The 27,716-nt window shown below is 47.7% G+C and overlaps 1 protein-coding gene across 1 annotated transcript in view; it reads right to left on the reverse strand.

The window, feature by feature from the left end:
* Zfhx3 (zinc finger homeobox 3) overlaps positions 1-27,716 on the reverse strand; it is a 240,187-nt gene that overhangs the window by 72,968 nt on the left and 139,503 nt on the right. The window contains 1 exon segment of the mRNA XM_040737179.1: positions 26,690-26,921. Within this exon segment, the coding sequence (XP_040593113.1) occupies positions 26,690-26,921 (232 nt within the window).

The raw sequence follows: 27,716 nt of genomic DNA on the forward strand, positions 1-27,716 counted from the left end.
ACGGGGCACAGGGACACTGCACCTCAGCCTGAAAGGCAGGCAGCCAATCAGCACTCATCCAGAGCTCTTCTCTGGGGTGTGTGCCCAAGAAGGGGGGGCAGTTCACAGATGCTCGCCCTCCCTAAGCTTACTACGGCACTTGTGCTCAGCGCCTTCCCTTCGCCGGGATGGCACCTGGAGGAAATTATTTTAGGTCAAGTCCAGAACCCAGATTCAAATCAACGAGGCTGACTTTATGACTTATTTATTCCTTCTTCCTTCACGGACAGAAGGGTAATATAAGAGCAACTCCTTGGCAAACCTTTAAGGGTAGCTGAAGCGACACTGATGCGAATCAATGCTCCCTTTGTGAACACATTACTTGGCAGAAACTGGCTTTCTGAAACCCCTTAAACACAGCCGGCCAAACAAAAAGAAGGGGGGAAGCGTCCTTCAAACAAAGGGATGAGGTGAAAATAAAGAGAGTCGACTGCACTTTATTCTTTTTCATAGAAGCAAATGGATCCGGGGCTTTTATACATTAATCAATCAATATCACTGACTGTACATCAGCAGGGTAGCCAAGTTATGAATGACCTTTCTGGCGAGGAGGACACTTTTAATGCTCATAAGACTGCTCATGGCTTAGCAACTTCCCGAATTTGTGCCTGCATGATTACCCCGTGGAGGCGAGCAGCCGTTAGCACTGTACTAAATATGGTAAGGTTAGTTGTGGCCAATTTGCGCAGGGGAGGTGGGGGGCGGGGGGGGGGACCTGGACCTGGCCACCCAGTGTATGTGTGAGTTGTTGCAGCTTGGGTGACACCAAGACCAGAGACGGTACCTGGCCTTCCCTGGGAAAGAAGAGCCTGCCAGGCCAATCTAAGCAGGGAGGCTGTAGGGTGGCTTGGCTGGGAAGCTATTCCTGGCTCACCTCCCATCAGCTCCCAACAGCCCTCTATGCTGCTATATAATATTCCATGTTTGCTTCTTATTTCTTAGCTATTTGTCATGGAAATTTTCCATGTTAATTATTCTCAATCTATTTATAGTTATTTTACAAATAACTTTCTTAACATTGGGGGGGAAATATCTACTTTTACCTTTTTTTTATTTTTATTTTTTGAGATGGTAAAATAATTACATTTCCCTCTAAGCCCTCCCCTATAACTCTTCCCATGTTTCTTTAAATTCATGACCTCTGATTTCACTAGTTTTCGTTGCATGGATATATGTATATGTATATGCATCTACTTGTAGACTGTAAAGCTTGCTTCTATGGTACTCTAGTTTTATAAATAACTACTGGCTACTGTGGGCATTCCCAGGCCTCTCCCTAGGTCCTACGTCACCTCCAAGAGTCCTCCCCATGTTCCCTGGGTTCCTCCCAAAAGCGACTTAACTTTCACCTTGCTGAAAGTTTCCTCTTCCTTGCAGGAACCCACAGAAGGACATCTCTAAGGGACAAGACTGTGCCTTGCTTACACACTCCACAAACACCCAACCCAGAGAAACAAACATGGGTTGATCCGCTTTAGTTTCCCTTACTAACTCAGCCATCCTGCTCATGCCCTGAAGGCAGAAAAGCTCCCTGGATTCCACACTTAGTGGGAGGAAATGGGGCAAGGGGCGGTCCGTGGTTTGGATTTCTATGACAACCATTATGGTCTCAGGGAGGCCACATGGGACAGGACAAAACCCCAGCCACTCCCCATCTCCACCCCCACTTTCTTCTCCCAGTGTCTATCTCCTTAACTGTGGCAACAGTGTCTGCAGAAGCCTGGTGGTCTACTTACCAGGCCCCTCGTTTTCCTGTCACCCAGAGTGAGAAACAAAAACTCAGGAGAATTTTAAATGGTGCTTTAACTTCTTACAAATCAGCACAGAAGCCACAGGAAATGGGGTGTCAGCCTCCACCAAACACAGGGAATATTCATGGTGAGAATGGCTGAGACCACTTCTCAGGCTGCTGACTTTCCTGGACAGGTGGGAGTAGAGCAGGACACAGCTTCGAGGAGACGGAACTGTTTGCTGTAGCTATTTCTGGGCCTAGGCACAGGATAGGACCTGAACACTTACAATTCTCAGGGCAGGAAATAGCATAAGGAGCCACCTCCAACGGTGCCACTGCCAGGCCCAAGAACCCTGGGCCCCGAGAGACCCAGAGCTGCACTAACAGGCATGGGTGATAAATACTGAGCCAGGAGACAAGCTCTTGTGGGTGTGTCTGAAGAGCTGGACCTTCTTCACAGGCCTTCAGTGTGAGGGGTGTTTGTCATCCCTCACACAGCTGCTAAGAACATTGCAGCAGAACACCCCAAACACACACACACACACACACACACACACACACACACACACACACACACACGCACGCACGCACGCATGCACGCACGCACGCACGCACGCACACACACACCACTTCTTTACTTTCTTTTCTAACCTGGGTCTATCCATCCAGTGTTCCACACTTATGTAATACAAAGCATGGCAGGTTTTGTGTTGTTTTTGTTTTGTTTTTTTATGTAGTCAGAATCCCATCTAGAAAACGTATTTTCTGTTTTGAACTGAAGGATCCTTCCATGATAGCTGCTTGCCCTGGAATGGTGTCTCACAACCCTTTCCTGGTCTGTCAGAAACTGAACTGAACATCTATTTTCTCTGGAAAGTTGACAATCTGCAGACTACTGAGTGGGCCTACTCCCCCACCACACACTCACCTTTCATTAGTGTTCTGAAACACAGTCTTGGTATATAGCCGAGGCTTGAACTTGTGGCAATCCTGCCTTAGCCTCCAAGTCACAAACATGTGGGTCATCTTTGCAGCTGTCACACTGTGAGACCCCCCTCACTGAGTGTGGCCACTCAGGACAGGCTTGAGCGTATCTCATTTTTCCTTTCTGGACCTCTCAAACATCTACAACTACTCAAGCATGTAGTTTCCCTGACATCTTCAAAAATTCACTCCCACCTACAAACTACAAACTGAAGTGCTCAGGAGCAGAGGGGACCGCAATGTTATCCTTGTAGCCTCTGGGGGTTCTTCCAAGTTATAAATACCACCGGCTACCTCCCTTGCACATTGTCCTCTCTAGCTGGCCACTAGTTAACTCAGGTGTTTTTCTTACACTCATCTCCTTCAGGTGACTCGCCAGTCCACCACCCAGCTGGCAGAGTCCTGAATCTTCTGCGCTGCACATGTCCTCACTGGATTCTGAGAGGCTCAGTACTCACTGCTGTTCCTTACAGAGACAGGGATGTCTCAATGCACACTGTCTACTAACTGAAGAATGACAGAATTCCAACACTGCCCATCGGTCAACTGATGGGGGGATGTCCTTCCGTTTGCTGTGAATTATGTTTCTCCTATTGGTTAATGAATAAAGCTGTTTCAGCCAATGGACAGGCAGGATGTAGCCAGGCAGGAAGTTTAGGCGGGGCTACCAGACTAGGAGAAGGCTGGGAAGAGGAACGAAGAGAGTGAGTCACCAGTGAGATGCCATGTAGCTACTGGGAAGGTAGGATGCCCAGGCATTCTCCAGTAAGCCAAGACTACGTGGAGATACATAGATTAATAGAAATGGGTTAATAATTAAGAGAGCTAGTCAGTAAGAAGCCTGAGCCATTGGTCAAACAATTTATAGTTTATATGAGTCTCTGTTTATTTGGGACTAAAAGGCTGCAGGATCAGGTGGGACAGAAGCTTCAGTCTACAATCAAGTCCAATTGTAATGGGAGGCATGGAAATGGTTATCAATGGCTTTGAACATTAAGAAGGTGGTTACATATGCCTGGGAAGAAATAGTATGTGTGCAGCAGCCTTGGAGTAAAAGTCTAGTCGGTCATACCTTAGGTCAAGTCAAGATATAATCATCAAATCACAGGTCAGAGAGGGAACAGAACAAAGTCTTAGACAAAACCAACAGGATGCTCTCATCAAAAGTCAAACTGCAATAAATTCTGAAAGAATAGATCTGGCTTCTTCAACAGAAACCTTAGGGGCATGTGGGAGGTGAGAAGGGGAGCCTACAGATAAAAGGAGGTTTTAGAGACATTTCAGTTAATGAAGATATGAAGACTACACTTGCATTTGGGTTTATTAATCTGTGTGGGTATGGGTTTGAGAGGGGGGTCCTTGCTTTCTGCCTTGTGACAGGGTCTCTCGCTGTTCTTGGCTGCCCAGACAGGCGGACCTCAAACTCACAGTCTCTTGTCTATGTGTCTTAAATGCTGGGAGTTCATATGTGTACCACCACACCCAGCTGCCATACCTCTAACACAAGAAGCCTTTTGACAAAAACCAAAGATACTACCTATCTTGAGCACTGTTCAGAAACTGGAAACTAGTCGGCCACTAGACAACCCATCTTAGGCATGCTGATTCTTTGCCTAACACTTTTCTTTTCTTTTTTGTCATTGGATTTTAATTCTTCGTCCCATAGTTACACTTTTCTTTTTGTTTCCTACCCACAAGCTTGTGTAGAAGGAAAAGTCCGTGAGAGATGAGGCCAGGCCACCTAAATTTCCCACTGTGGCCCTCGGGCTTTGACGCTGCCTAGCACATGAGGAAGCGTCCTTAAATACACACTAGGAAACAGATAGGAGCATACACAAACAAGACCACATTAATCATTCAGCAGCTGCTCCGAGCACAGCCCTGGCTTGCATTTGCATGCTGCTTTGAGGGACTTGCTCATCCCACATCCTAAGAAGATGTAAGGGCTCCCATCACACGAGCCAGGTGCAAGCATTATATCCTAACAACAGATCATCACATTATCAGAAGATACAGAAATGGGCCGGAGAGGTGGCGCTATAGGTAAAGAAAGGCAATTAATGTCAAGCCTGATAACCTGAGTTGGATCCCCAGAGTCCACACGGTGGAGATGAGAGTCAGCTTCCACAAGTTAACTTCCTCTGACCCTCACTTGTACGCTGTGGCACATCCCTCAACACCCACCCCCACCACGTTATATAAACACTTTGAAAAATTTTAAGATATATGTAAAACTTGGGACCTTTTCTAGAAATTTCTGAATGGGGCTTAGAAGTAGCCCGTCACAGGCGGCTCACGTTCCTTGGTCCTCATTCTACTCGTGGCTGCAAGTGTCACTCGATCACATGGGTGACACCAAAGCCAACAACTCAGTCCCAACAGTTATCAAATCTGATCCAAGAATAAGAGCCATGCAGGCATGGCGGTAGATGACTGTATCATAGCACTAAGAAGGCTGAGGCAGGAGGATTGAGAGTTTAAGGCTAGCCTGGGTTAAACAGACAGGCCCTCTCTCAAAAATTAAAATATAATTAAAAAGATAAAATCCATCAATCATCCACATGACAAGCTGTCTGGAAACAACTAGACATTACAGTTTTGAAGATGGGGACTAAGGCAGTGAAATGGAATGGTGTGCAATTTACAAGTGATCAGAATGCCAACTGAGCAATGACAGGCACTCCCAGAATCCTGCAGGATGCAAACAGACATGGGCTGGCACACTTCTCGTCACAGAGCCTGGACAGAAACTAGGCAATGTGAGCATGTGATTCTGTGTGTTTCCGGGGATCGAACCCAGGGTATCACACAAGGTAAACAAGCTCTTGATCCCCCAATTCTCCAGCCTTTCTGAGAGATTCTTAAAAAGTAATTTTGGCATTTTGACCCTTTCTTTTGACCCTTGGTCTAGAAAAGCAGATGCTTTGATGAATTATTTTAAATAGAAGTTGACACATTCACCTGACAGAAAACAGTCACATTCATGAATTTGTGACTTGAGGGATTCTACCAGCAAGTGTCTGTGGGTGACTGCCCTGTGCCCGGGCAGAGCCGGAATCTCGATACTGAGAACCAGGTAAGCCACAAAGAAAGGAGGTCGATGGGAGCTCCTCGGAGCTGAGTTCTCATCACAGTAACCAGTCCTGCGGACCGGACATGAAATGTCCCTCAAGATACACGAGTTGAAACTTGGCCCCTGGGCAGTGGTCAGTGGGTCTGAGGACCACGAGGATTCTAAGCTCGTCAAGGTTCTGATCCATTGACAAAGTCATAGCTGAATGGGCTGTTGGGAGGCAGGGCCTCGCTGGAGTAGTTCAAGTATGTGTGTGTGAGGGCGTTACCTAGTCCCCAGATGCCTGTGTGCTCTCTCTGTCTCCTACTTCCCACTTCCAGCTGCCACCGGCTGAAGAGTCTCCCTCATCATGTGTTCCTGCCACCACCAATTTCTGTTTGACCTCATGCTCAAAGCTAAAGGAGTCAGTCAGCTGTGACCTAAAACCTGCAAAGCCATGAGTCAAAACAACCTAGTCATCTTAGAAACTGTTTCTCTAGGGTATCCTGCCATGCACTTGACAATAAACTAACCACCCTATGTGTCCTCTCTAGTGCAAACCAGTCCATCGGCCCCCATTTGGCTGTGAGTGCTGCTCTCAGGCATTCTCCCGTGCTAGCTACCCTGGGGACACAGGCTGACCACTCTCAGATAGCATCATGGCTCCTCTTGCTCACAAGGGAGCCTACAGGAAGAAATACCTTAAAACTGTGTGGACTGCCAATCTAAAGGCAGGAGTCCAGAGACGGAGCCGGTATAGGAAACGGGAGGAGAAAAAAAAAAGCCCCGCTTTTTAGTCCTTGCTGGCCAAGGAAGCAGGTTCCAGTAGGAGGTGTTCAGGGAACCTTCCAATCCACAACAGAGCTAACACTACTGGGGGTGACTCTTCTCAGTTCCACTGACCAAGGTTTGTCCCTGGTTGCCCTCTCTAGGGCTATGTACCCTGCAGGCCAAGGACATGGTTATGCTACGCAGGTGTCTCTGAAACATGGAATCTGGAAGAAGGTTCAACTTGCACTCATAGACAGAGAAAACGCCTGGCTGGAGGATTTGAGGCTGAGGAGCAGAAAGATAACTCAACATGACCTTCAGGCACAAAAGGGGAAGGAGGGAGGGAGGGAGGGAGGAAAAAAGAAATTACTGCAGACAGACAAAGTGAGATCCCACCAGGCTCTGTCCTAAAAAATGATCCAGAAGGAAAAGTAAGAGAGTGACTGTCCTCCCTTGACAAAGATGGAGAGTGAGAACAGAGAATTATGGGGTCAGAAAGAACACACCATGCTAAGTGTGTAGCTCTTCAGTGTAAACTCTATCATCTACCTGTCACAGGGGCAATAATGAGGCAGATCCCCAAAAGTACACATGGGCCCACTTTTATGGGTAAAATGACTGAGGCTTTGGAGGTAAGCCACTAGGAGCATAGAAGGGGGCAGGTGGGATTTTGGGGTGTATGTACGTGCATTGTTCTAAGGTAAGGGATCATTTCTTTCATGAGATCACCCCAAAGGCTCAAGAGTTATGTCATGAGACTGAGGCTACCGGGCTCAGAGAGGCACGAATCACAGCTCGCGTGTGACTTCATGACTGGGTCTGATCTGAAAGCCCATGGAGTTCATTGTTTGACAGAAAGGTAACGAGGTGAGGAGGTGTGGAGAGACATGAGATGGGTGCCGGGTCACAGGAAATGTCAGAGGACATTCACAGGGCCCTTTCACTCCCTCCTAGAGGGTCTTCAAAGCAATCCCAAGTCTTTGAACATACTCGATACACAGCGGCGGAACTGACCCCACCGTTCCAGGTCTCTCATCCACACAGGCATGAACTCAGTCTGCAGCTCCAGCTACACTGCAAGTCACAAAATGACCAGCCAGCTACAGGATAAAGAGTAAAAACTCAATGCCCAGTCTAGCTCAATCAGTATTCCAAAAGGGGGAAAAGTTCTAAAAAGTATGAATCGTTAATTCTTGGGGGAGGGAGCTCCTTCTTCTGATCAATCCCTCCCGTGTGTGTGTGTGTGTGTGTGTGTGTGTGTGTGTGTGTGTGTGTGTGTGTGTGTGTGTAACAATTTTGGAAGTAAAACAGTAAGTGTGCAATACATCTTCTTTTGAATTGTTGACTGCTACTATAATAACTCAGACCACATCTCATTGGCATCAATATTTCCACTTTTGGGCAGGGCAAAACTAGGAGGCCTCAGCTTCAAGCCTCACTAACAGAGCCTGAGACTCTGTGGTTGGAATTCTAAGCCTCGGGACCAGCGCGTCACAACCTTGCCGACCATGGGTCACCCAACCAGAGAAGCTCAGCTTTGATTCTGCTCCACAAATGGCTGATCATGACAGCCTCGAATATCACAGGGTTACTGTGAGCAGTTACGCGAACTTCAGAAAAACTAGCACCTTTCAGTCCAGGTATGGAAGAGTCCAGAATGGTATCACCCAACTAAGAGAACGCTGGGAATGTGTGAGCTCTTGGGCTAGCAGGTTCTTCTATCCAGAGGGTGAACGGACAGACACAGCACACTTCAGGAGAAACACATGAGTGACATGAATGCAGTGAGCTGGTGCCCTCTGGAGACAACCGGAAGGTGAACTCCTCTCCCATCTACTGTTGACCATGCTCGAAACAAGTGACGCATAGGTCATCTGGTTTCGCTCATTTCTTGTCAGATCTCATATAGTGGACCTAGGGGCAGTCCAGTCTTAAAGTAAACAAAAGAAACCCTGGGACGGAGGGAGGGATGGAGGGAGGGAGGGAGGGAAGGAGGGAGGGAGATCAAGCCCTTTCTGAAGGTGGTGGCCTCAGACTGTACACTTGGTATACTATGACAAACCTGTTTAGTTGGTTTGTTCAGCTAATTAGCACTGATCAGTGAAAAGGGATCTTTGTGGAGAAAGGAAATACACCAAGAGCACTGGAGAGTCACCCTGCATGTGCGGGATGGGGGTGCGCAGAGCCCACACCAAGATGATGCCCACAGAAGCAGGGGTGCTGGTTGGGGAGCTGCTGAGTGACAGGGCATGCACTCCCCTGCCCTGCAGAGGGTTGCACTTTTAGGGATGAACAGCAAGCAGATATTAAATAATCAGCCAAACAAGGCTGTCAACCCCTTTTGGAATGAGATAAACAAACAGTACATAATTACAATCATGCGTGCGATGCCGCACTACAGATTAAGTGCTATATTCATTTAGAAAAGTGGGGAGTGTGGGAAGTGAGTGTGGTTTCAGGAACAGGCTCCCTCCTTCCTCTGTACCGTACAGACCCCAGTCTGTCCTGCCCCCCCTTTCAGCACGGGCACCTTGCTGGACCCCAGAGCTCAGCCCCTCACAGCCATCCTCCCTCATCTGCTTTGTCCCCAGGTGCTCCCCGAGAACCCGCCTACACACCAGAGTCCATTCTGCTCCCTGCTGGGCAGCACAGACAAGCTTTACTTTTCAGTCCTCCCCTTCTGTGGGGGAGTGAGGGGCTCTTCACTATGACCACCATATGACTCCTGACTCCCTCAAAAGGTGAACCCCAGGTCTCCTCAAAGAGAACACGGTCCTGTAAGGGTGTCCCTCAGCACTTCTGTGTTGCCACACACCCCAACCCCCGCCCCACCCCCTGCCGCCTGCTGACCAATAGAGTATGGGCGGTTTTAGGATCCACTCCAATGAATTTACCACACTGTCAACTTTCATATTCCTAGTACCCTGCTACTCAATTGTCAGAGGTGTGTGTGTGCGCACACGCATGCTCTTGTGCATGTATATGTTTATGGAAACCAGCACTCCATGTTGGATGTCTTCTATAGCATCCCACCATTCCATCTTATTTGTTTTTCCCATTTTTTTGTTTTGTTTTGTTTTTCGAGACAGGGTTTCTCTGTGTAGCTTTGGAACCTGTTTTTTCCCATTTTTTAATTCGTAATCAGATATTAGAGGTATCAAATTTCCTGGACCTACAATTGTGAGGCACCTGATATAAGTGCTGAGAATCAAATTCACGTCCTCTGGAAGAGTGATACACACTATTAACTTCTGATCCTTCTCTCCAGCCCAACTTAGCCTTAAAAGTTTTTGTGTTTTGTTCTTTAGCTTTGCTGTTTATGTGTGTGTGTCTGTGTGAGCGCGTGCCACAAACATTCAGGTCCCGCAAAGGTCAGAAGAGGGTGTTGGATCCTTAGAGCTGGAGTTACAGGTGGGTGTAAGCTGACCAAAGGTGCTGGCAACTGAACTCCAGTCCTCTAGGAAGAGCAGCAAGGTTCCCCACACACACACTTCAAGACACAGGGTTTCTCTGTGTAGCCTGGCTGTCTGTCCTAGAACTAGCTCTGTAGACCAGACTGGTCTCGAACTCACACAGTGCTGGGATTGAAGGCATGGGCTGCAGCCACCATCACGACCACCACTACCACCAGCTGCAGCAACTGCTTTTAAGTGCTGGGCCATGTCTCCAGCCCCTCACTTTTGTTTTTCTTGTTGAGACAGGTCTCTCAGTGACTGTGGAGCCTACCATCTCCACTCGCCTGGCTGACCAGTGCATTTGTGTGGCTGTTCCCCATGCCCCGGAGTTACAGACTGATGCCACCATACCCAGAGTGGATGTGGGTGCAGGGGGTCCAAACTCAGCACTTCTTGCTTTTGTGCCAAGCACACTGCTGTCTGAGCCATACCCCAGTCTTCCTTCCTGCTCTGTAGTGGTTTCTTCAGCCATTCCCAAGTTCACCACTTCCTAACTGCACTATCAGCAACCCTTGCCATTTTAGAACACAATTCCTTTTCCTAGACTTCTAGGGAAAGTGACAAGCGGAGACCAGCTGAAAACAAACTTAGTGACCCAAACAGCCCCATTTAAAACCCTGGTTGCTTACTAACAGTCTCAAAGTATTTCTGTGCTAGGTTCTCAGAAAAGAAAAGTAGGAACATCAATGGTGTGTCCTAGAAGGAACCAGAAAAGCCAAGTGACACAGACTGAGGCCATCAATAAAGACACAAGTCAGTACATAATCCTCCTGATAACCCACCCTGGGAAGACAGCTACAATATCTACCAAAATGCACAGCCTGTTTCTAACCAGAAGGAAACACCATGAAGACACAAATGGAAAAGAAGGCATCCAGGCTGCATGCTTCTAATATGCCAAGACCATACAGGATGGGGGAAGGACTGAGGAACCACTCCAGGTAGAAGCTCTTAGAGGAGGTACAACAAACAGGTACACAGAACCTGTGGTCTGGGCTCTGCCGATTACATACAGTTCTGTATCAATGCCTTCCGACTTGCAGAATTAGTCTCCAGCTGCATGAAAGAACACGTCTGCTTTTAGAAGTATACACTAGCTAGGTGCACCACACCTCAAATTTACTCAGAGAGTTAAAGAAGGTAAGGCCCATATCTGAATGCACACATGCATGTACTTTACATACCAATATCCTTTACGTACGCGCAGGACATTGGACTCTATAGGAGGCAGACAGCACAAGGCAATGGACGTGGGAAAGGCTCGCTTGTGGAAGCTCCACATGGGAGTTCTGGACACGGCATCTCTATTCTGTAGGTGAGATTCTGTCAGTGCTACCATTTTTCAAAGAAGCCATGAATGGAAAACAAGACTCCTGGCACCTCTAGATCAATTATAGATTTGCTTCTAGTCGTAAGAATTTGCATTATACACATTACACATTTTAGATTTTGTACAAATTTCACTGACTGTTGTTTCCATGTTACTAACGAAAACAGAGTTCTGGTCAGCACCCGCAGCAGCTGCCAGAGTAGCCCGGAAATCCGAACTCTTTATCTACAGCTCAGTCCTTCCTTCAGTCAGGATTTACACACGTGAAAAACTCCTTCTAGGTTCTGAACATGATCAGGAGATCAAGGAAAGACAAGAGTTTTAAGAACTTACTTTTGAATAGATTCGTTCTATCGTTTTGGGTCTTTGTCCGAGATCCTTTCTTTAAGTAAAATGTCCAGCTAACTGGCATTTGAGCAAGCTCCCAAGGCCTCACAGCATCCCAGGTCTTCTTTATTGCCTGCCTCTATTCATCAATCCAGAGACAGGCTGACCTTTTTCTTGGAGATTCCTCACCACCCAAACCAAAAATTCTTCACACCCATGAAGGACAAGGAGAGGCATCTGTCCTATTCCACATGGGTGTATAAGTGTGCGTACATGTCCACATCCCAGAAAGGGAGCACAGACAGATTCATGGAACGAGCATCTTTCCCGCCAGCCTGGTCCCAGAGCCGTGTCAGTCCCAAATGAACATACAAGATGGTATATTAATTATGAAGCTGTTGGCCATTTGCTATGGTTCCTTGTTTGCTAGCTCTGACTTAATTATTAACCCATAATTACCAAGGACACCAGCCTCATGTGTCCTCTCTTCCTGGGATCATATGGCAACTCTCCGCTCTTGACTAAATTTCCCAGACTCCTCCTCGAGTCCTAGTCCCACCTACCTTGCTTCCCTATTGGCCAACGGTACTTTATTTACCAACCAATAAGTCAAACATATACACAGAAGGACTTTCCCCCATCAGGTCCATTTCTTCTATTCCTTTACACTGACTCATAGCTACTAGTATTCAACAAACATGGGCTTAATACACAGCTGTGAAACTCAACATGTCCAGGTTCCAATACCAAAACATGGGGGAGCTGACACTGAATTACCTGGAGGAGTTCTGCTGGTGTATCTGAGGCGTCCCCAGCGCACACAGTCTGCATGTGTATGGCGCTCTCTTCAATGGGAATCCATGAACATGAACTCATTTCGTCTTATTAGTGTGATGGGATTTGTTCTTGATGAATCCGCAGCTCTCTGTCTGCTCACCACCATTCCATTATCACTACATGCTTATGGATTTTCCCCTTTATTACTCATTTTATTTTTTTCCATCAAGTATATTTCACATATGAGGTAGTAATTACCAGGTTCTCCACTTCTTACACTTGAAACTTTGCCTTTTTTTTCCCTGATCATAAAATGAGTAAGTGCCTATTGTTGAATGATCTTGAAACATGTGCATGGGGGTGGGGAGTTGAAGGAAATAAAAATCCAACTACAATCAGTTGCAGCATTGCAGTATATTTATATACATTTTAGAGGAAATTAAGATGATTACATATGGTTTCATGCCTCCCTCTGTCTATGGAACCATCTTCTATATCCTTAAATATTCAACTACAACACTACTTCTAATGGCTACCTAGATTTCCCATCACATAATCAGAACACAGTTTAGCTAATCCTTTCCTTATCATCCAAAAGGCGCATGGCTGAGACTGTAATTGCCTCCCTAATAATTGCTGTTTGCCATCTGAACACTCGCCTTAATCAGGGAGTACTTCTGGCAGTTAAGAACTGTATCTAGATGGATGGTCCAATGATCTCATAGCACCAAGTTTTAGCCAGTGAGATAAAAGGGGAGAGAGGGCAGGGCTCTGGTAGTGTTTTAAGGGGGCAGGCTTGGGTAGAGCATAGTGGTCCCCTCCTACTCCTCCTTTCCTGGAGCTCAAGAGAGTAGTGATCTTGAGATCATGGTGGGAGAAACAGGCTTGGTAGGAAGGGCTCCATGGAAACCCAGAGCCTGGTGATTCAGTGGAGCCTTCCCTTGTGTCTGATTGCCTTCCTCTCCTCGCAAAGCTGCTTGGAGAGAAATTAAACTCCTCCCTTACACAAACCACTCAAGGGTCTCTGTGGTCCACAGCTAAATGCTGGAAACAGCACAAATGCAGGTCCTGCTCACTCAACACAGTTTCAGAACTAAGGCACCAAGCCCTCAAGCTACAGCCTAGAATTCCTACGGATACTCAGTCTGATTCTGAAGAGCAGGAGTCCTGAACAAGAGAGTTGTGGGGCCTCTCTTCAGTGAGGACTAACTGATCCCAGGCTCCTGGGTTCCCACCAAGAATCCCACAGAAAACTGAGCTGGGCCGGTTTGCTTACTTTTGGTGTCCATGACTGGCCCACTCAGTCTCATAAATGCCCACACTGGTGGGGCTACTGGGCTCACTCACACCCCTCAGAACATGCCAGCCAGGTGCAGCATGGCTGACTAGGAGCAGTCTAGATGCTCCAGTCCCTTTCTCAGTAGGAAGAACTCACTGAGTTTTGAGCCCTGCAAGGAGGCACTAGATTAAATGCTAGTGGCACACCCAAATGCCCAGATGTCCTCGGGCCCCAGGAGAACCTTGACAAAGTATGCCAGGGTCCAGGTCACTCATTCTCAGACACTAGGCAAAAGCCCTGGTGTGATTTGCAAGACTTGAATGGGAGCTGCCATTAGAAAAGCTGCTTCCCTTCTGATGAGCAGGTGGCTGCCTGTAACAGCCACATACAAAGTATTATGTGGTCCTGATGCAGACAGAGACGAGAGTTGGCTGCACTGCCAGTTCAGGGCAATCTAAACCAGATGACAGCGTGTCAATCCACTGCTTACAATGTTATATAAAATATCCAAGTTTCCTGATGCGGCAAGAACAGACTGTTCTCAGGTGAGGGGAATACCCTGTGTGTGTATGGGGTGGGGGGTGTCCCAGCCATGGTGCAGAAGGGACACCACTCAGAACCAGTGTGGCCAGTTCATCTGCATTTAGTGATTACTGCCAGTTGAATTAACTTTGAAAATCAGCCTATTTTTCTGTTGCAGGGGAAAACAGGTCCGTTTTTCTATCGGAGAACTGAAGATTCTCTCTGTCTCAGCTCTGCTGTCTAAACCTGTCCTCTAAGGATTAGGGCTTAAATATTTTTCCAGAACAACAGAGGTAGGAGAAGCCGATGGGAGCAGATTTCCTTGCTCTCGGTAAATGTCAACTTCTTCAGCAACAAGTGCTGGAGGGGCCGGGCTGGCTTAAAAACCAAGATAGAATGAGGTAACACCTTTAGTTTCTTGCTTCCATTTGGTAGAAGTTATGATTCTCTCAGGAACACTGTCTTCGACAAGGGGACTGGAAACTCGCGGAGATGCCGGACAAGAAACTGGGGTTGCCACAGCCTGCCTTGCTCAGCCTACCATCCCCAGCCATGAAGCCACTTCCTCTCCTCAGGGCGCTACCCAAAGGAGTTTTTTTATTAGCCAAATACTTGGGGGTTTCTGTATATTTATATTACCTCCTTTTGTTCTACCAGGGCATGTTGGAGGAGGGGAAGAAGTTATGATGAACTTTAATAAAAACAAAATTAAAATGATTAAACCTTTCATATCCTTTAGAGATAATCTCTCTTCTGCTAGCTGGTCAAACTACAGCTTGCTGCTGTTTTTCCATTTTTCCCCTCCCCCTAAAGAAACAAACAGAAAAGGCTGCCTGGGGCTAGACTTTTGAAATGAATTAAATCTGTCCTCTCACACGGCAGGCTGGTGTGATGGAAGCAGTCTTTCTAGATACCCAGGATGGATGCCAGCATCCTTCTCTCCCGGGGTCTTCTCAAGAGAACCTTAGAGAAAACCTCAAAATCCAGACCCCAAACCCCAGTCTACATTCTTGATTAAGGAAGAGGCCAGAGAAAACAACAGGGTACGGCATAACCCTCCCTGGTCTTATGTGTTCTGAAGAAGTCTTCAGATCTGCCTGGGGTCTGGGCACAAGGCCACCAGGAACAGAAGGGCTGCAGAATATGATCAGTCCTGCCCGCTGCAGGCAGGCTTGTCATGGAAGTTAGAGGTGGGTTTATCAGGCATCCAGATGTGGTAACGACCTCTGGTCACACAGACCTGGGGATGCTTAAAGGGTAAGGCATTAAAGCACTCGGGCTACCTTAGGGTTGTGTTTTCAGTGACACGAAATCCTGCCCTGGAAATAACACATGAAGCTTCAGATCCCAAAACATTCTGTATGAAACATCTGGCAGAGGAGTTCTCAGCATATGGTAGCCAAGTGCGGCCCTGATTTGTCAGGACCCATGCTTGCACAGTGGCAGACGACTCAACTTCAAGGCCAAAGACAGAAAAGTCTTCCCCTCTACTTCATGCTTAGGCAGTGGGGGAATCCAATAAGGGACTCCAATCACTCTCTTCTCCCCGCCCCCATGTGTGTGTGAACACGGGGCTGGTGCTGAGCCCTGAACTGAAGCAGAGAGTCCCACAGAGCTATTCTGACATGCGTGTGAGCTCCTTGCTGTTCACAGTTGCCATGAGTCCCCTTCCCCTTGTAGCTGCGCCATTTTCCAGGTTCCAGGAGACATGGTACTTGGTGGCATCCATCCTAACAATATCTACAGAAACTCCTTTTCCTGCAGGACTTTGGGGTAGGAGGGGGGGAAAGGGACAGGACTCACACCTGAACTGCCTTAGACATGCAGGCCACATTTCCACTCTAACTTCCACGGGGGTAACTGGTTGGCTCTCTGGTGAGTTCACACCTCAACTGGAGCAAATCCAGGCAACCCATCCTCCCTCCGGTGACCTGCCTGGGACCCCAGTGTTCTGCCACATCCCCTAGCTCATGCTCTCCTTTCCAGGCCCTGCCTGCTTTCCTGCTCCTCCAGTCAACCTTGCCCGTGTTTACCGAGTCCTGGGGAAGCATCCTCCCTTCCACGCAGCCCACTGTCACCCCCCAGTAGAGGCCCTTCCTGGGCCCTTTATCTACAACAGCTCCCCAGTCTCCAGCCCACTGGCCACCTAACATCGCATACTTGCTCAGGCTTGCCTCTTTCCCAATGAGGAAGGAAAGACTCAAGCTGTTTCCTGCTTCCTGGCTGATTCGCCCGACTACAAAGCAGTATGGCCATCCAAAAGATGGTGCTAGCGTCTGCGGAACAAAAGAGCTGAAGCTCTGGGCTTGGGTCCCATCTTCCCCGGCCATGGGTTTTTATGAGCGGAGTAAGAAAATGAAGAGATGACCCCCTGCCTCAGCTTCACAGAGGCTTGGAACAGTGATGAGTAGGAAAAGGGCTAGATGCCAGGCAGCCAAACACAGCGAGGACAGAGGAGCCAGCTCTGGCTGGCTATAGCACAGGAGGGTGACAATTGTCTTCAAAAATTTGTGATATTATTTCAAAATCAATAGAGGAGTTTGAAAGTTCCCAACACAGAGAAATGATTCACGTTTGAAGTACACAGCCCACATCCCATCCTCATGAGCTGCATACAGGGATCAGATTATCATGCCACGCTCCATAAATGTATAGAATTACATCTCAGTAAAAAAAAAAATACATATATTCTTTTCCCCTTCTGTGTTTCTTTTCTTCTTTTTAAATCTTCCTCCTTGTACCTAATTCACACTTTTTATCTTATTTTCTAACTCTTTAGTTCTTCTCTGGACTCCTAGGACACAGGCTCCCTTTTAGTAAAAAAAGCTCAGCCCCAAATTTTAATTTTCTTCCTTCTGGAGTATAGGCACAATAAGGTAAAATTCAGAGAAACAGCTTTCTGGGTGAAGGCACTTGCTGCCAAGCCTGACAACCTGACCTGGATCCTGAAAAACCTATGTGATGGAAAGAGAAAATCAACTTTCACAAGTTGTCCTCTGCTCTCCAATACCTCACCAATCAGTCACTCAACAATTTGTTAATTTAATATTTAAAACCAAACAGGAAAACACGTTCTCTGGGCACTTTCAGACACTGAAATCCTTTGGGTGGAAGCCCAGCCAATCTATAGAATTCTATACCATTAACAGGCACAGAATGTGGCAAAGTAGAGAGGGTTGGTGGAGACATCAACCATAATTGGAGCAAGAAAACCAGGAATGCCAAGCTCTAGCATGAATCCAGGGTGTGCTGCTCACTATTCCAAAGCAGGTAAGTCTCTCTGCTTCTCTGATGCCAGAGCATGCGTTAAGGGCAGTGTGCCGACAGAGGGAAGCTGGGGTGCCAGGGCCCTCACTGAGGAGGGTGTGCTGGCAGCAGAAACCTGGGAAAGGGCTGTAGGGGCCCCGGCGCTGTGGGAGACCCTCCACCTTTGCACTCCACTCTGTTGCACACCCAGCGTGGCAACACGAAAGCATGACATCAAAGAGTCTCAGCGATGCAGACTAAACTGTGTTCTTCCCATATGCCCAAGCTCAATTCCTAACCACCAGCAACTCAAAAACTGCCTTTATTAGAGAAGAAGTCTTCCCATGAGTAATGGAGTTACATGATGTCTTCAGGGTGGGTCCTAACCTGATCTGGCTGGTTTCCTTACGGGAAGAGGGCTGGAGGGCTCAGGAGATGGCTCAGAGGTCCAGAGCTTGCAATGCTCTTGCAGAGGACCTCGGTTCAGTTCCCATCAACCACACCAGGCAGCATGCAACCACTTATCTCTAGTTCTGGGAGACTGATGTCCTTTTCAGGCATGCGGTATACAAATGTGCAGGTAACTCACACATAGACATAAAAGGAAAACAAATAAATCTTTTAAAAATGGAGAAAGAAAAAGAGGGAGCAGACTCTTATACACCTGAGAGATACCCACAGGAGGAAAAAAATGGGAAGAGTAAGATATGGGGGAATGAGAGCTGACTGCTACCATCTGTAAGCCAAGGTAACCACCCTGGGAGGGACCAACTGTATGACAACTTTGGATAAAATTTGGGAGTACAACTTCAGACAAAACTGTTCTGAGAAAACTAACTGCATGTGGTCCAGTTTTTAATATCCTAATTAGAAGCGAGGTCAAGAGGATTCTTTTTCTTTTTTTTTTAAAAGGCAATAAATAGCTCCTTTTATCAGAATATACACAAAAGGTCTCAGGATAGTCATGAGATAGAAAACTATAAAAAGTTCTCAAACGTCCCTTCTAAAAAAATAACTTATCCTTACAGAGTCCTTTCAGAGTCCCTCAGAACTGCTAATGGGAAAAGATACAAGGAGAAACCAACATTAAATACCTTTCCAGACATGTAGTCCAACCATTCTGAGAACGGTATCAGCGTTCAGAAGGCAAGAGAGACAGAATTCATTCAGTCTGGCAAAAAGCAGGCAGCCAGGGGCTACCATCTACTCAAGACATAAGGGGAGCTGGTTCTGCTGGAAGTCTGAGAATTCCCAACAAGGGAACCAATGCTACCCAGTGAAGCATTCCAGCTTCTTTTATATCTGTGGCAAAATGCCAGTGATCCACATAACACTGTGAAACACTGGTAGTTTGGCTACTGTGAAAAATAAACTTAAGTTTTGCTGTTTAAAACTGAAGGCTGCTTGGGGATTCAAAGAGGCGCTCTTGTGGGTCTCTGGGGACTTGAGACACCAGTAGGCAGGGGAGTAGAGGCAGTGCTTACACTATTTCAAGGCCACAAAATTTTCCCATGACAGTCTATGTGTGATGGGGGGGGTCATTTGGACTCTAATTCTTATAATTGGGTCATAGTTTGAAGGGGTTCCTCAACATCTTCACATGGAAGGAAAAAAAACCCTTTGAGCTATTTCTGTGAGCAGAGACCTGCGCTCCATTTCTCCACTGGCCCCCTACCAAGACTGGGAACAAGTTTCATATGGGATGTAAGTAGCCCCAGAAATGGACACTCTGGACCTCTCCAAAGATGCAATCACAAAATTTTATCTCTCCTAAAAAGCACACTGGGGTAACAAGAGTGTTAACTGCAGGGGTTGGAGTGGGGGTCAGTACAGGAGGAACCTGGGCACATGCTGGGGCAGGTGAGGAAGGCTATGACTTCCCATGGCAGGTGCCAACATCATAATGTCCCTCCCTTCCAGTGAAATCCAAGGACAGGACCCTAAACTCTCAACCTAGTAAAAATACTTCTCCGTTTTCACTTCGGGCACAAACTTCAAATTTTCAAGTTCTCTAAATAGTCCCTTTCCAAGGCCATGGAAGATATCTCAAGATAAAGTTTCACTAAGGTAATGCTTAGTGCAAAACAACATCCTATGGGTCTGTTGGGAGTGCCTGTGTCTGTGCTATGATCCTTCACCTGAAATTCCAGAATGTTTGGGTACTTAAACAACAGTCTTTAATGCTCACTCTTCAACATCCACACACACCCTACCATGCCTCACTTAACACTAGTTACCACCATGAGGTAGTTAATCCCCCAACTTCTCTTCTTCTCTTCTTGCCATTACTCGGTATCAGCATTCTAGCAGAGAAAAGCTACAGCGTTGTGCCTCTCAGAGTGGGCCCACTGGTGGCCACAAGGACACACAAGAGTATAGCCTTCAAGAGGTTGGCATGGAAGGTATGATGGAGACCCAGCCAATGACACGCTAAGCTGTACTCCAGTGTGAGATCATGAACTAACACAGAACTCCAATGAATCCATGACACATAAAGTAAGCAGTGAATATCTTACAGAGTAGGAAAGGATGAATGGGTGAGAACTTTTGCAGCCAAGACTACTGAAGCCAAGACAAGTTCTGCAGAGGGCAGGGTCCTGAGGCAGAAGCACAGACAGAGCACAGGATAGGTAAGGCAGGAAGCTGTGGACCCTGGACCCACCACCCAGGTGACCTTCCTGGTGATGTCCCACACTCTCCAGAGGTACCGTTCCAGGACAGGAATACACAATAGCATTGGAACAGCTGTCTGCTCCTGTCCACCTTTAAACAGATCAGATTATTAGCATATTTTGCAGAGTGCTGGCAGAAAAGTTTAATTGCCCCTAATTACCTAGTTCAAGAAGGTTCCTGGACAATGGCTCTCAGTTCTGGCCTGGTATTGACGTAATTTCCCTGACTCCAACTTACAGACAAGAGCCTCTCCAAGGTGCCTTTCCACCAGACAATGACACCCAGGGCCACCACTACACAAGGCCCTTGTGTAAAGAGACAGAGATTCAGTTTTCATGGAGCTGGGATGTGTAAGAGTGTGCATGTGCCTGCATGTGTGTGGGGGCGATGGTGGGGGTTGGGGACTCCAACAAATACTCAGAGGAAGGACTGACACAAGGAATATGTAATCAGAAGCCATCACAATTACAAATGTAAATGAGCAGGCAATTGGCACTGACCTTTGTAGATTGTTAGAGGACTAATTAAGGCAAATCAAGAACTCTGTTCCAACAGAAAAACAAGGCCATGAACACCCTGAGAACTACTCTTGGCCTCAAGAGGTGGGTGCAGAATACAGCAGAGTCAGATGGGAACCAAACCACGGATGCTTTGTACCCACAACAGAAAGCCATCTCTGTGAACAAAAAGCCAGGAGCTTCACTTCCTGCCAAGCTGTGAAGCGATCTAGCTGAGAATCTCAGTTAATGGACGTCGCCAGCTTGAGCTCTTGTGGTGCTGCCACATAAGAGATCCCTCCCAGGGAACTGTCAGTGACACCATGCAATAAACCCTACTGAAACCATTTGGAAAGGTATAAGGAAACCGTTGCTTTGAAAACAGTCAGCTCTGTTTGATTCTGTAAGCCCAGCTCTGCACAGCAGCCTCTGGTTCTGCTGAAGCACGGTGCCATCTGCCCCTTCACAAAGTGTCTTTCGAAAGCAAACCTCGATAGTTACAAGCTTTGTCCAGAAACTGTACTTAAAAAGAAGAAGTCCTGCCTGGTGGTGGTGGCGCACGCCTTTAATCCCAGCACTTGGGAGGCAGAGGCAGGCGGATCTCTGTGAGTTTGAGGCCGGGCTGGACTGACAGCCTCCAAACAGAGAAACCCTGTCTCGTAAAAACCAAAAAAAAAAAAAAAAAAAGGGAAGAGTCACCAAGAAGCCAATGAGAGCCTCAGTAAAGATCACCACCAAAAATGCCTCATCCCCTGGCAAGCTGCTTCTACCTCCCTGACCCCAGAAAGTCACTACCCTGAAAGACTTCAGCTGTGCCCCCCAACTCAACAAAAGTACATAAGTCATGCTTCAATAGAGAGCAATCTGATTAAATTCTAAGTGCATGAAGCTTGGAGATATCTGTCTATACGAAAGAAATGTAGCTAAGGCGAGAGTGATAAGAGAGAGGACAGGAAGAGGAGGAGGAGGAAGAAGGGAAAAGCCAATGGCAGAAACACAAAGGGCCTCTTATATTCAAAGGGCTTGGGACACTGATAAAACAGAATTCACCACAGCTTTGCCCAGGAGCCAGAGATGTCTTTTTAATAAGCAAAGCAGGGATTGAATCCTTCAAATGGCATACCTACATGAGCTTTCCCAGCTTTCTAGAGCTTTTGGTCAATCAAGGCAAAGTAGATAGCTGACGCCAGCTATTGATTGAGAAAAATTCATGATAACAGCTCTCCATTCCTGCCTGCAGACAGGAGGGAAATGAAAAGACCAAAGCCCTACCAAGTCAAGAGAGCGACCACTTGGTCTTTGAGAAAGAAAGAAAGAAAAAAAAAAACACTCAGACTGATAATGGCTACTCCAGGTAGAAAGTTTAAGCAAAAACTTCTAAGGGAATGGGACATGGCTGTGCCTAGTAGTTTACAGTGTTGGAGATCAAATGAAAGACCTTGTGCATATAACATGAGTTATATCCCCGCACTCTGGAGAGAGGGAGGGAGGGAGGAAGGGGGGGAGGGAGGGAGGGAGGGAGGGAGGGAGGGAGGGAGGGAGGGAGGGAGGGAGAGAGAGAGAGAGAGAGAGAGAGAGAGAGAGAGAGAGAGAGAGAGAGAGAGAGAGAGAGCACCTGTAATCCCAGAATCCAGAAGCAAATGGAGAAAAGATTAGGTGTTCAAGACCAGCCCTGGCAACCAAGCAAGACTGAGGCCTCCTAGACTCTGTCTCAAACAAACATAGCTTGTCGCGTGTGATGGTATAATGCCAGTAATCCCAATACTCAAAAGGCAGAGGTAGTAGGGCTGCTGTAAGTTCAAGGCCAGTCTAGTCTATATAGTGCATTCTAGGCAAGCCAGAGTTTCGTAAGGAGAGACTATCTCAGAAAATAAAATGGAGTAAAAGTCCCACAAGACTAAGCCTGCCTGTTGACCTAAGGTTAAGTTGCAAAAGAGAAACACAACCACCTGAGAAGTGCTGACCCATTGACCTGTAGCCTGTGGCAGGGCCTGCATGATTTAACTCTCGCTCTGACACCTCTTGTGGGCTGTGCGGCCATCACAGCGAGTGCCCATCTCAACTATTACCAGAAAGTTCTAAAGGGTGAAGAAAACTCTTTGTACTTTCCTGCACATCTACTCCTTTCTTGAGGCAACAGATTCTGACGAGCAGAAGGGGGTGGGGGGCTACACATGAAGGCTTGGAAGCTGCATCATCTCGGGGAAGGAGGTCAGTCACAAGCTTATTCCAGCAGCCCTTCTTGGTGAGGGAGAGTCCTGACCACTGCAGAAGGTACCTGAGAGCATGAGGGCCTGACAAAGGAGAGGAGGCGACTGCTGAAGCCGTTTGCATGCAGCTCTGTGGGACACGGACCGCAGGAGAGAAGAAAGGAGAAAGAATGACAGAGTTGAGCCAGATCGTGGGATGCCGGCATCACAACCTCCAGGCAACTGGACCAACTAATGACCATCTGCCTTGCGGTTGGGGCAGGCAGGGACCCGAAAAGGGCTCCCAGGCTTCCTAATGCTTCTTGTGGCATGTGAAGGACACTTCTTGCTGGAGGGTCATGTCCTGATCTTCCTCTTAATGAGGACAGAGCGGGAAGTGCTGACACAGTCTGTGTTTACAAATTTGAAGCTGACAATCTTAACTATCTCAGTTCTATCGGGCCCCAAATGTCCCTTTTCTTGAAGACGTTCTTTCAAGTTTTTAAGAGCGAATCCCTGGGGGAGAGGGAGGCTATGTTTCAAGATGTGTTCTCCTACAGGGACTTCCAAAACAGAACCGTGTTCCTGTTAATGTCGGGGTATTACCTAATAACTTGTCCCTTGGTCGTCAGTGAGGACGAACTTCAGGGGAACATGTGTGGGAGGAAGCAGACTGGGGAGGGAGATGCTGGAGGCCAAAGACAATACCAAAGGACTCTGAAATTTGGACAGGAAGTCTATCACCCTGACTCAAGCGGCTCACATGCGCGGGGTGGGGGAGGCCAAAGCACAATAATGAAAGGAAATGCAGAAGGTAGCGTGGAAGAAAGCCATTCCAAAGTGGACGGCAGAGGAGAGCGTTACGTTAGAAATCAGGGGACTGTCTGCCCCATTCCACAGACCTGAGTAAGACAGCAGCTGGGTGCTATTCGGTTTGAGGCATCTCACTAATAAAAAAGCCGACCCTGAGTGGAAAGAAAGAACTGAAGAATGAGAGAGACCTTGAAACAAAGATTGGCACAATGAAATCACTGCCCAGTGCAACCATGGGAAGGGGGTTTGAGAAGGACCACACAGAGGCTGAAATACTCTGCTGGGACCAGGGATCCCACAGCTAAAGGACACAATGACCTCAGGCCTTCAGGGCAAGAGAGTATCCCCAAGCGCCCATTCTCACTGCTGCTCCTCAGACACACCTACAGTGGGATGGGGTCAGGCATGATCCCGACCCTTGCAGATGAAACAGGTAAACCTCAACCAGGAGAGCAGCTACCTGGAGACAGTCCTTCCCAGGCCGATGAGGGACAGACGCTATCCTGGTCCTTGCTAAAAGCATACCCCTGAGCTGCCCAACATGGGAGAAGACGCTTTTCATAGAGATGGGAAACCTAAACTATCTCAGAGAGAGAAAAGTCCCTACACTAAGGTCTGTGAGCATGACCTGTCATTCAAGAATGACAGTTTTGTTTTGAAAGAACAGGCGGCCGAGAAGCCATAGGATGACCCTGACGGAGCTGGCGAGCCTGGGGCTTTGGGGAAGCTTAGTGGGATGCCTCTAAGAGGAAATGAGGCTGATGGAGAAAACTGAGCACAGAGCACTTGGAGATTAGGAGACGTCTGCTCTGGTAGTGCTAGGTAAGTCATGAATTAATCATGAGTACCTAGAAAAGCAGGGAAAACAAAAAGTTGTACAAGAAGGTAAATGAAATTATAAAACTCTACAAGGCTCAGCCGTGATTAATATTTATAGAGTAATAATAATGAAAATACTGAATATTAATATCACCCCCAATTATTATTTCATCCTAACAGAAGAGAGGGGGAGTAGAGGAGGGAGTCTGTAGGGGGGTGAGCATACAATGGAAGGGCTACAGGAGCTGGGGTGAGGGGTGGTGTCCTCAGGCATATGTGCACCCCAAGTGTCACTACACCTGTGGCAGTCTAAGGACACATGGGGGGATGCGAGGTGCCCTGTGCATCTGTGGAGTGTCGGGAGGGAACGTGTATGGGGAGAGCGTTGAGTGTTTCTGGGCATGTGTATGGGGATATGTGTGAATGCAGTATGTGAGCTCTGGCTGCATGTGTTGCGCTCCATGTTGGCAGCATGTGTGTGAGTGCATATGGGCCCCGTGTCTACCTGTTGGGGGCTTAAAGGATGTTGTTTGTATGAGTTCTGGGTGAGCTTGCGTGTGGACGCATGTATGAGCAGGTAGGAACGGGGGTGGTTTACAGAGCAGCACACTAGGGAGCCTGGCAGCTCAGAACACCAGTGCTCAAAATTTAAAATTCATCAAGAAATAGCAGAAGCATGCTGAGAAATACAGAGATGAGTAAAGAAGATAAACATCTAAATGTTGAACCGCTGCTCTGACCCAGAGAATGGGATGGGGGAGGGCTGTGGCATCTTCCCCCTGAGGTTTATGCAATTTTTCACCTCTGAAAATGATTCAAATGCAGTCTTCATTTGACAGCATCAAAGTTAACACTCCACAAAGCTTACTGGCTGAGAAGCTGCTGCAGGAGATGAGGGATGAGCGTTGGTCGAAAAGCTCACGTGGAGGACAAAAATACCCAAGTGAGTTCTGGGAAACTGTGTCCAAGAGCTAGGACCACTGAGACATCCAGGAAACTGCTGGAGTGTGCGTGTCCACACCCAGCAGGCTAAGGTTTCAAGGGACCAAGAGCTGAGTGAAGACCAAAGGACCCACCCATGGTCATGCACTGACAACTGTCAAGAGACGCAGCCTCCTCCTCTCTCCTAGAGAGAAGCAACCTGTAAGTCAGAAAGGCAGCTTCCTGAGGGAGTGGGCGATGCTTCACACTCACAGGACAACACTGACGAGCAGGAAGTCCCCAGAAGGCCCCGGACTCCCCTCACAGGCTGGCTTAGTAACAAGAGGAGCAGGTGACAACGCGTTGGGCACACACTAGAGATAAGCTACAAAGATTTTTTTTCCTTTCAAAAATCATTAAGATTTCACTAGAAAGTAAGAATAAGCAATGCTTTATTTGACCAGTTTCTTTCTTTGGTTTTGAGACAGGGACTCACTGTGCAGCTCAGGATGACCTAGAACTTGTGAAGTCACTGCCTCAGGCTCCCAGGTGCCAGGATTACAAGCCTGTACCACCAGGCCTATCTTGCTTAATTGTTTGGAAAGAGACAAATGACTAACTTGCACTGCCAAGGACTGAAAGGTTGAAAAATATTTTTTAAGAAGGAGTTAGTTCTACCAAATGAGGTCCCGTTAGGAATGAGAGGGGAAAGAGAGGGAAAGGGTCTCTATAGATGAGATGGCGGGAAGGCAAGAAACAGCAAACTGTAGAGCTTCACAATCCACAAGGAGCAGGAAGCCCAGAGGCCTAGACCAGCAGGACAGGGCGGGTCACTTTCTAATACACCTGGGCCCTGTGACGGGTTTTAGCGGTCTCTGAAGTTCAGTTCTGAAGCCCCGACTCAGGGGTCACAGACTCCTCCTCGTTCTTGGCAAGGCACACAAGTGGCATCTACAAGGCCGGTGTGCAGCGCTAACACAATCCAGAGCGCATGCAAGAGAAACTCAGGGATTGGTGGGGAAGACTGGCCTGCTTCTGGGCAAGACATCTACGACTTCCCTGTGCTTGAACATATGCCTAACTAACGAAAGGTGGTTCTTAACAAAAAGGCACCAAGCCATGCTCGTTCCCTCCACCCAGAGCGTGACGGTCAGCCGAGGCGCGAGCCACACACAAGGAGCAGCCTCACTGAGGAGCTACGCCCTCTGGAGGCTCCCACGGAGGCCCACCGCGGCCTCGGGGGCACACGAAGACAGGTCTCACCTGGGTCAGTGGAGGGGCACCTGCGGATGGTGAAGATCTGGCCCAGGTCTTCATCCTCCTCCGGAAGGCCCTTCTGCAGCCGCTGCAGCTTGCGCAGGCTCTCGCTGCGCTGGTGCTTCATGGAGCGCACATGCTGGATGAGGTTGAGCTTGGCCTTGGTGGAGTAGTTGCAGAGGACACAGTGGTAGTAGCAGCTCTCCCCCTCCACGCCGCTCTCGTGCTGCTGCAGGTGCTGCAGGGACAAAGGAGAAGAACACTCCCTTGGTCAGGCACTCGAGGCACACGGAGCACAAGCCGCTCCTGTACTGTATTGTTGGCCGCAGAGAGAGATGTGTCAACTAGGGAACGTGTTGGGACATGATGGCTGTTGATAAGGTTCCTTAAACTGGGTATTTGGGTCTTTCCCTGATGTCCTTGTCTCTGGAAGCTCTTTGAGGGTTAAACAACATGCTGATGTGTACACAAACACACAGACACACACACACACACACACACACACACACACATACACCTGTCCCTCCCCCATGGCCCCTCCCGGGTAGCTTTCCGAGAGGCCTGTTAATAGTGTTCATTACGAGGGCCTTCTCAGCACCACAGGATTATAAGAGGGTCACCCTTTCACATTCCAGGTGCACTGCTTTATTTAGAGCAGAGGTGGGCAAACTGTGGCCGAAGACCAAATGTGACCCACTGTCTATTTCCATCAATAAAGTTTTATTAGGGCACAGCCAGGTCCACTGACAGATTACAATCCATAGGCCCCTTTGAAGCATCAGAATTGAACAACAGTGACACAGACTAAAATGTTATGAGCTGGACCTTTACAGACGACACCCCTCCCCCCCTTTAGTGACAGCTCATGGTCATCATCCTGTAAAGTACCCTACATCAGTCACACAGAAACAAAGTACATGCCTGGGCGTTTCCATAATAAAAATGCTCATGTTTTTTGTATTTATAATGACAGAGCTGAGGAGGTAACTCAGTTGGCGGGTGCTTGCCTAGCATGTATAAAGCTGTGAGTTTA

Source organism: Mesocricetus auratus, unplaced genomic scaffold (assembly GCF_017639785.1).
Source record: "Mesocricetus auratus isolate SY011 unplaced genomic scaffold, BCM_Maur_2.0 Super-Scaffold_6723, whole genome shotgun sequence".
Classification (NCBI taxonomy): Eukaryota; Metazoa; Chordata; class Mammalia; order Rodentia; family Cricetidae; genus Mesocricetus; species Mesocricetus auratus.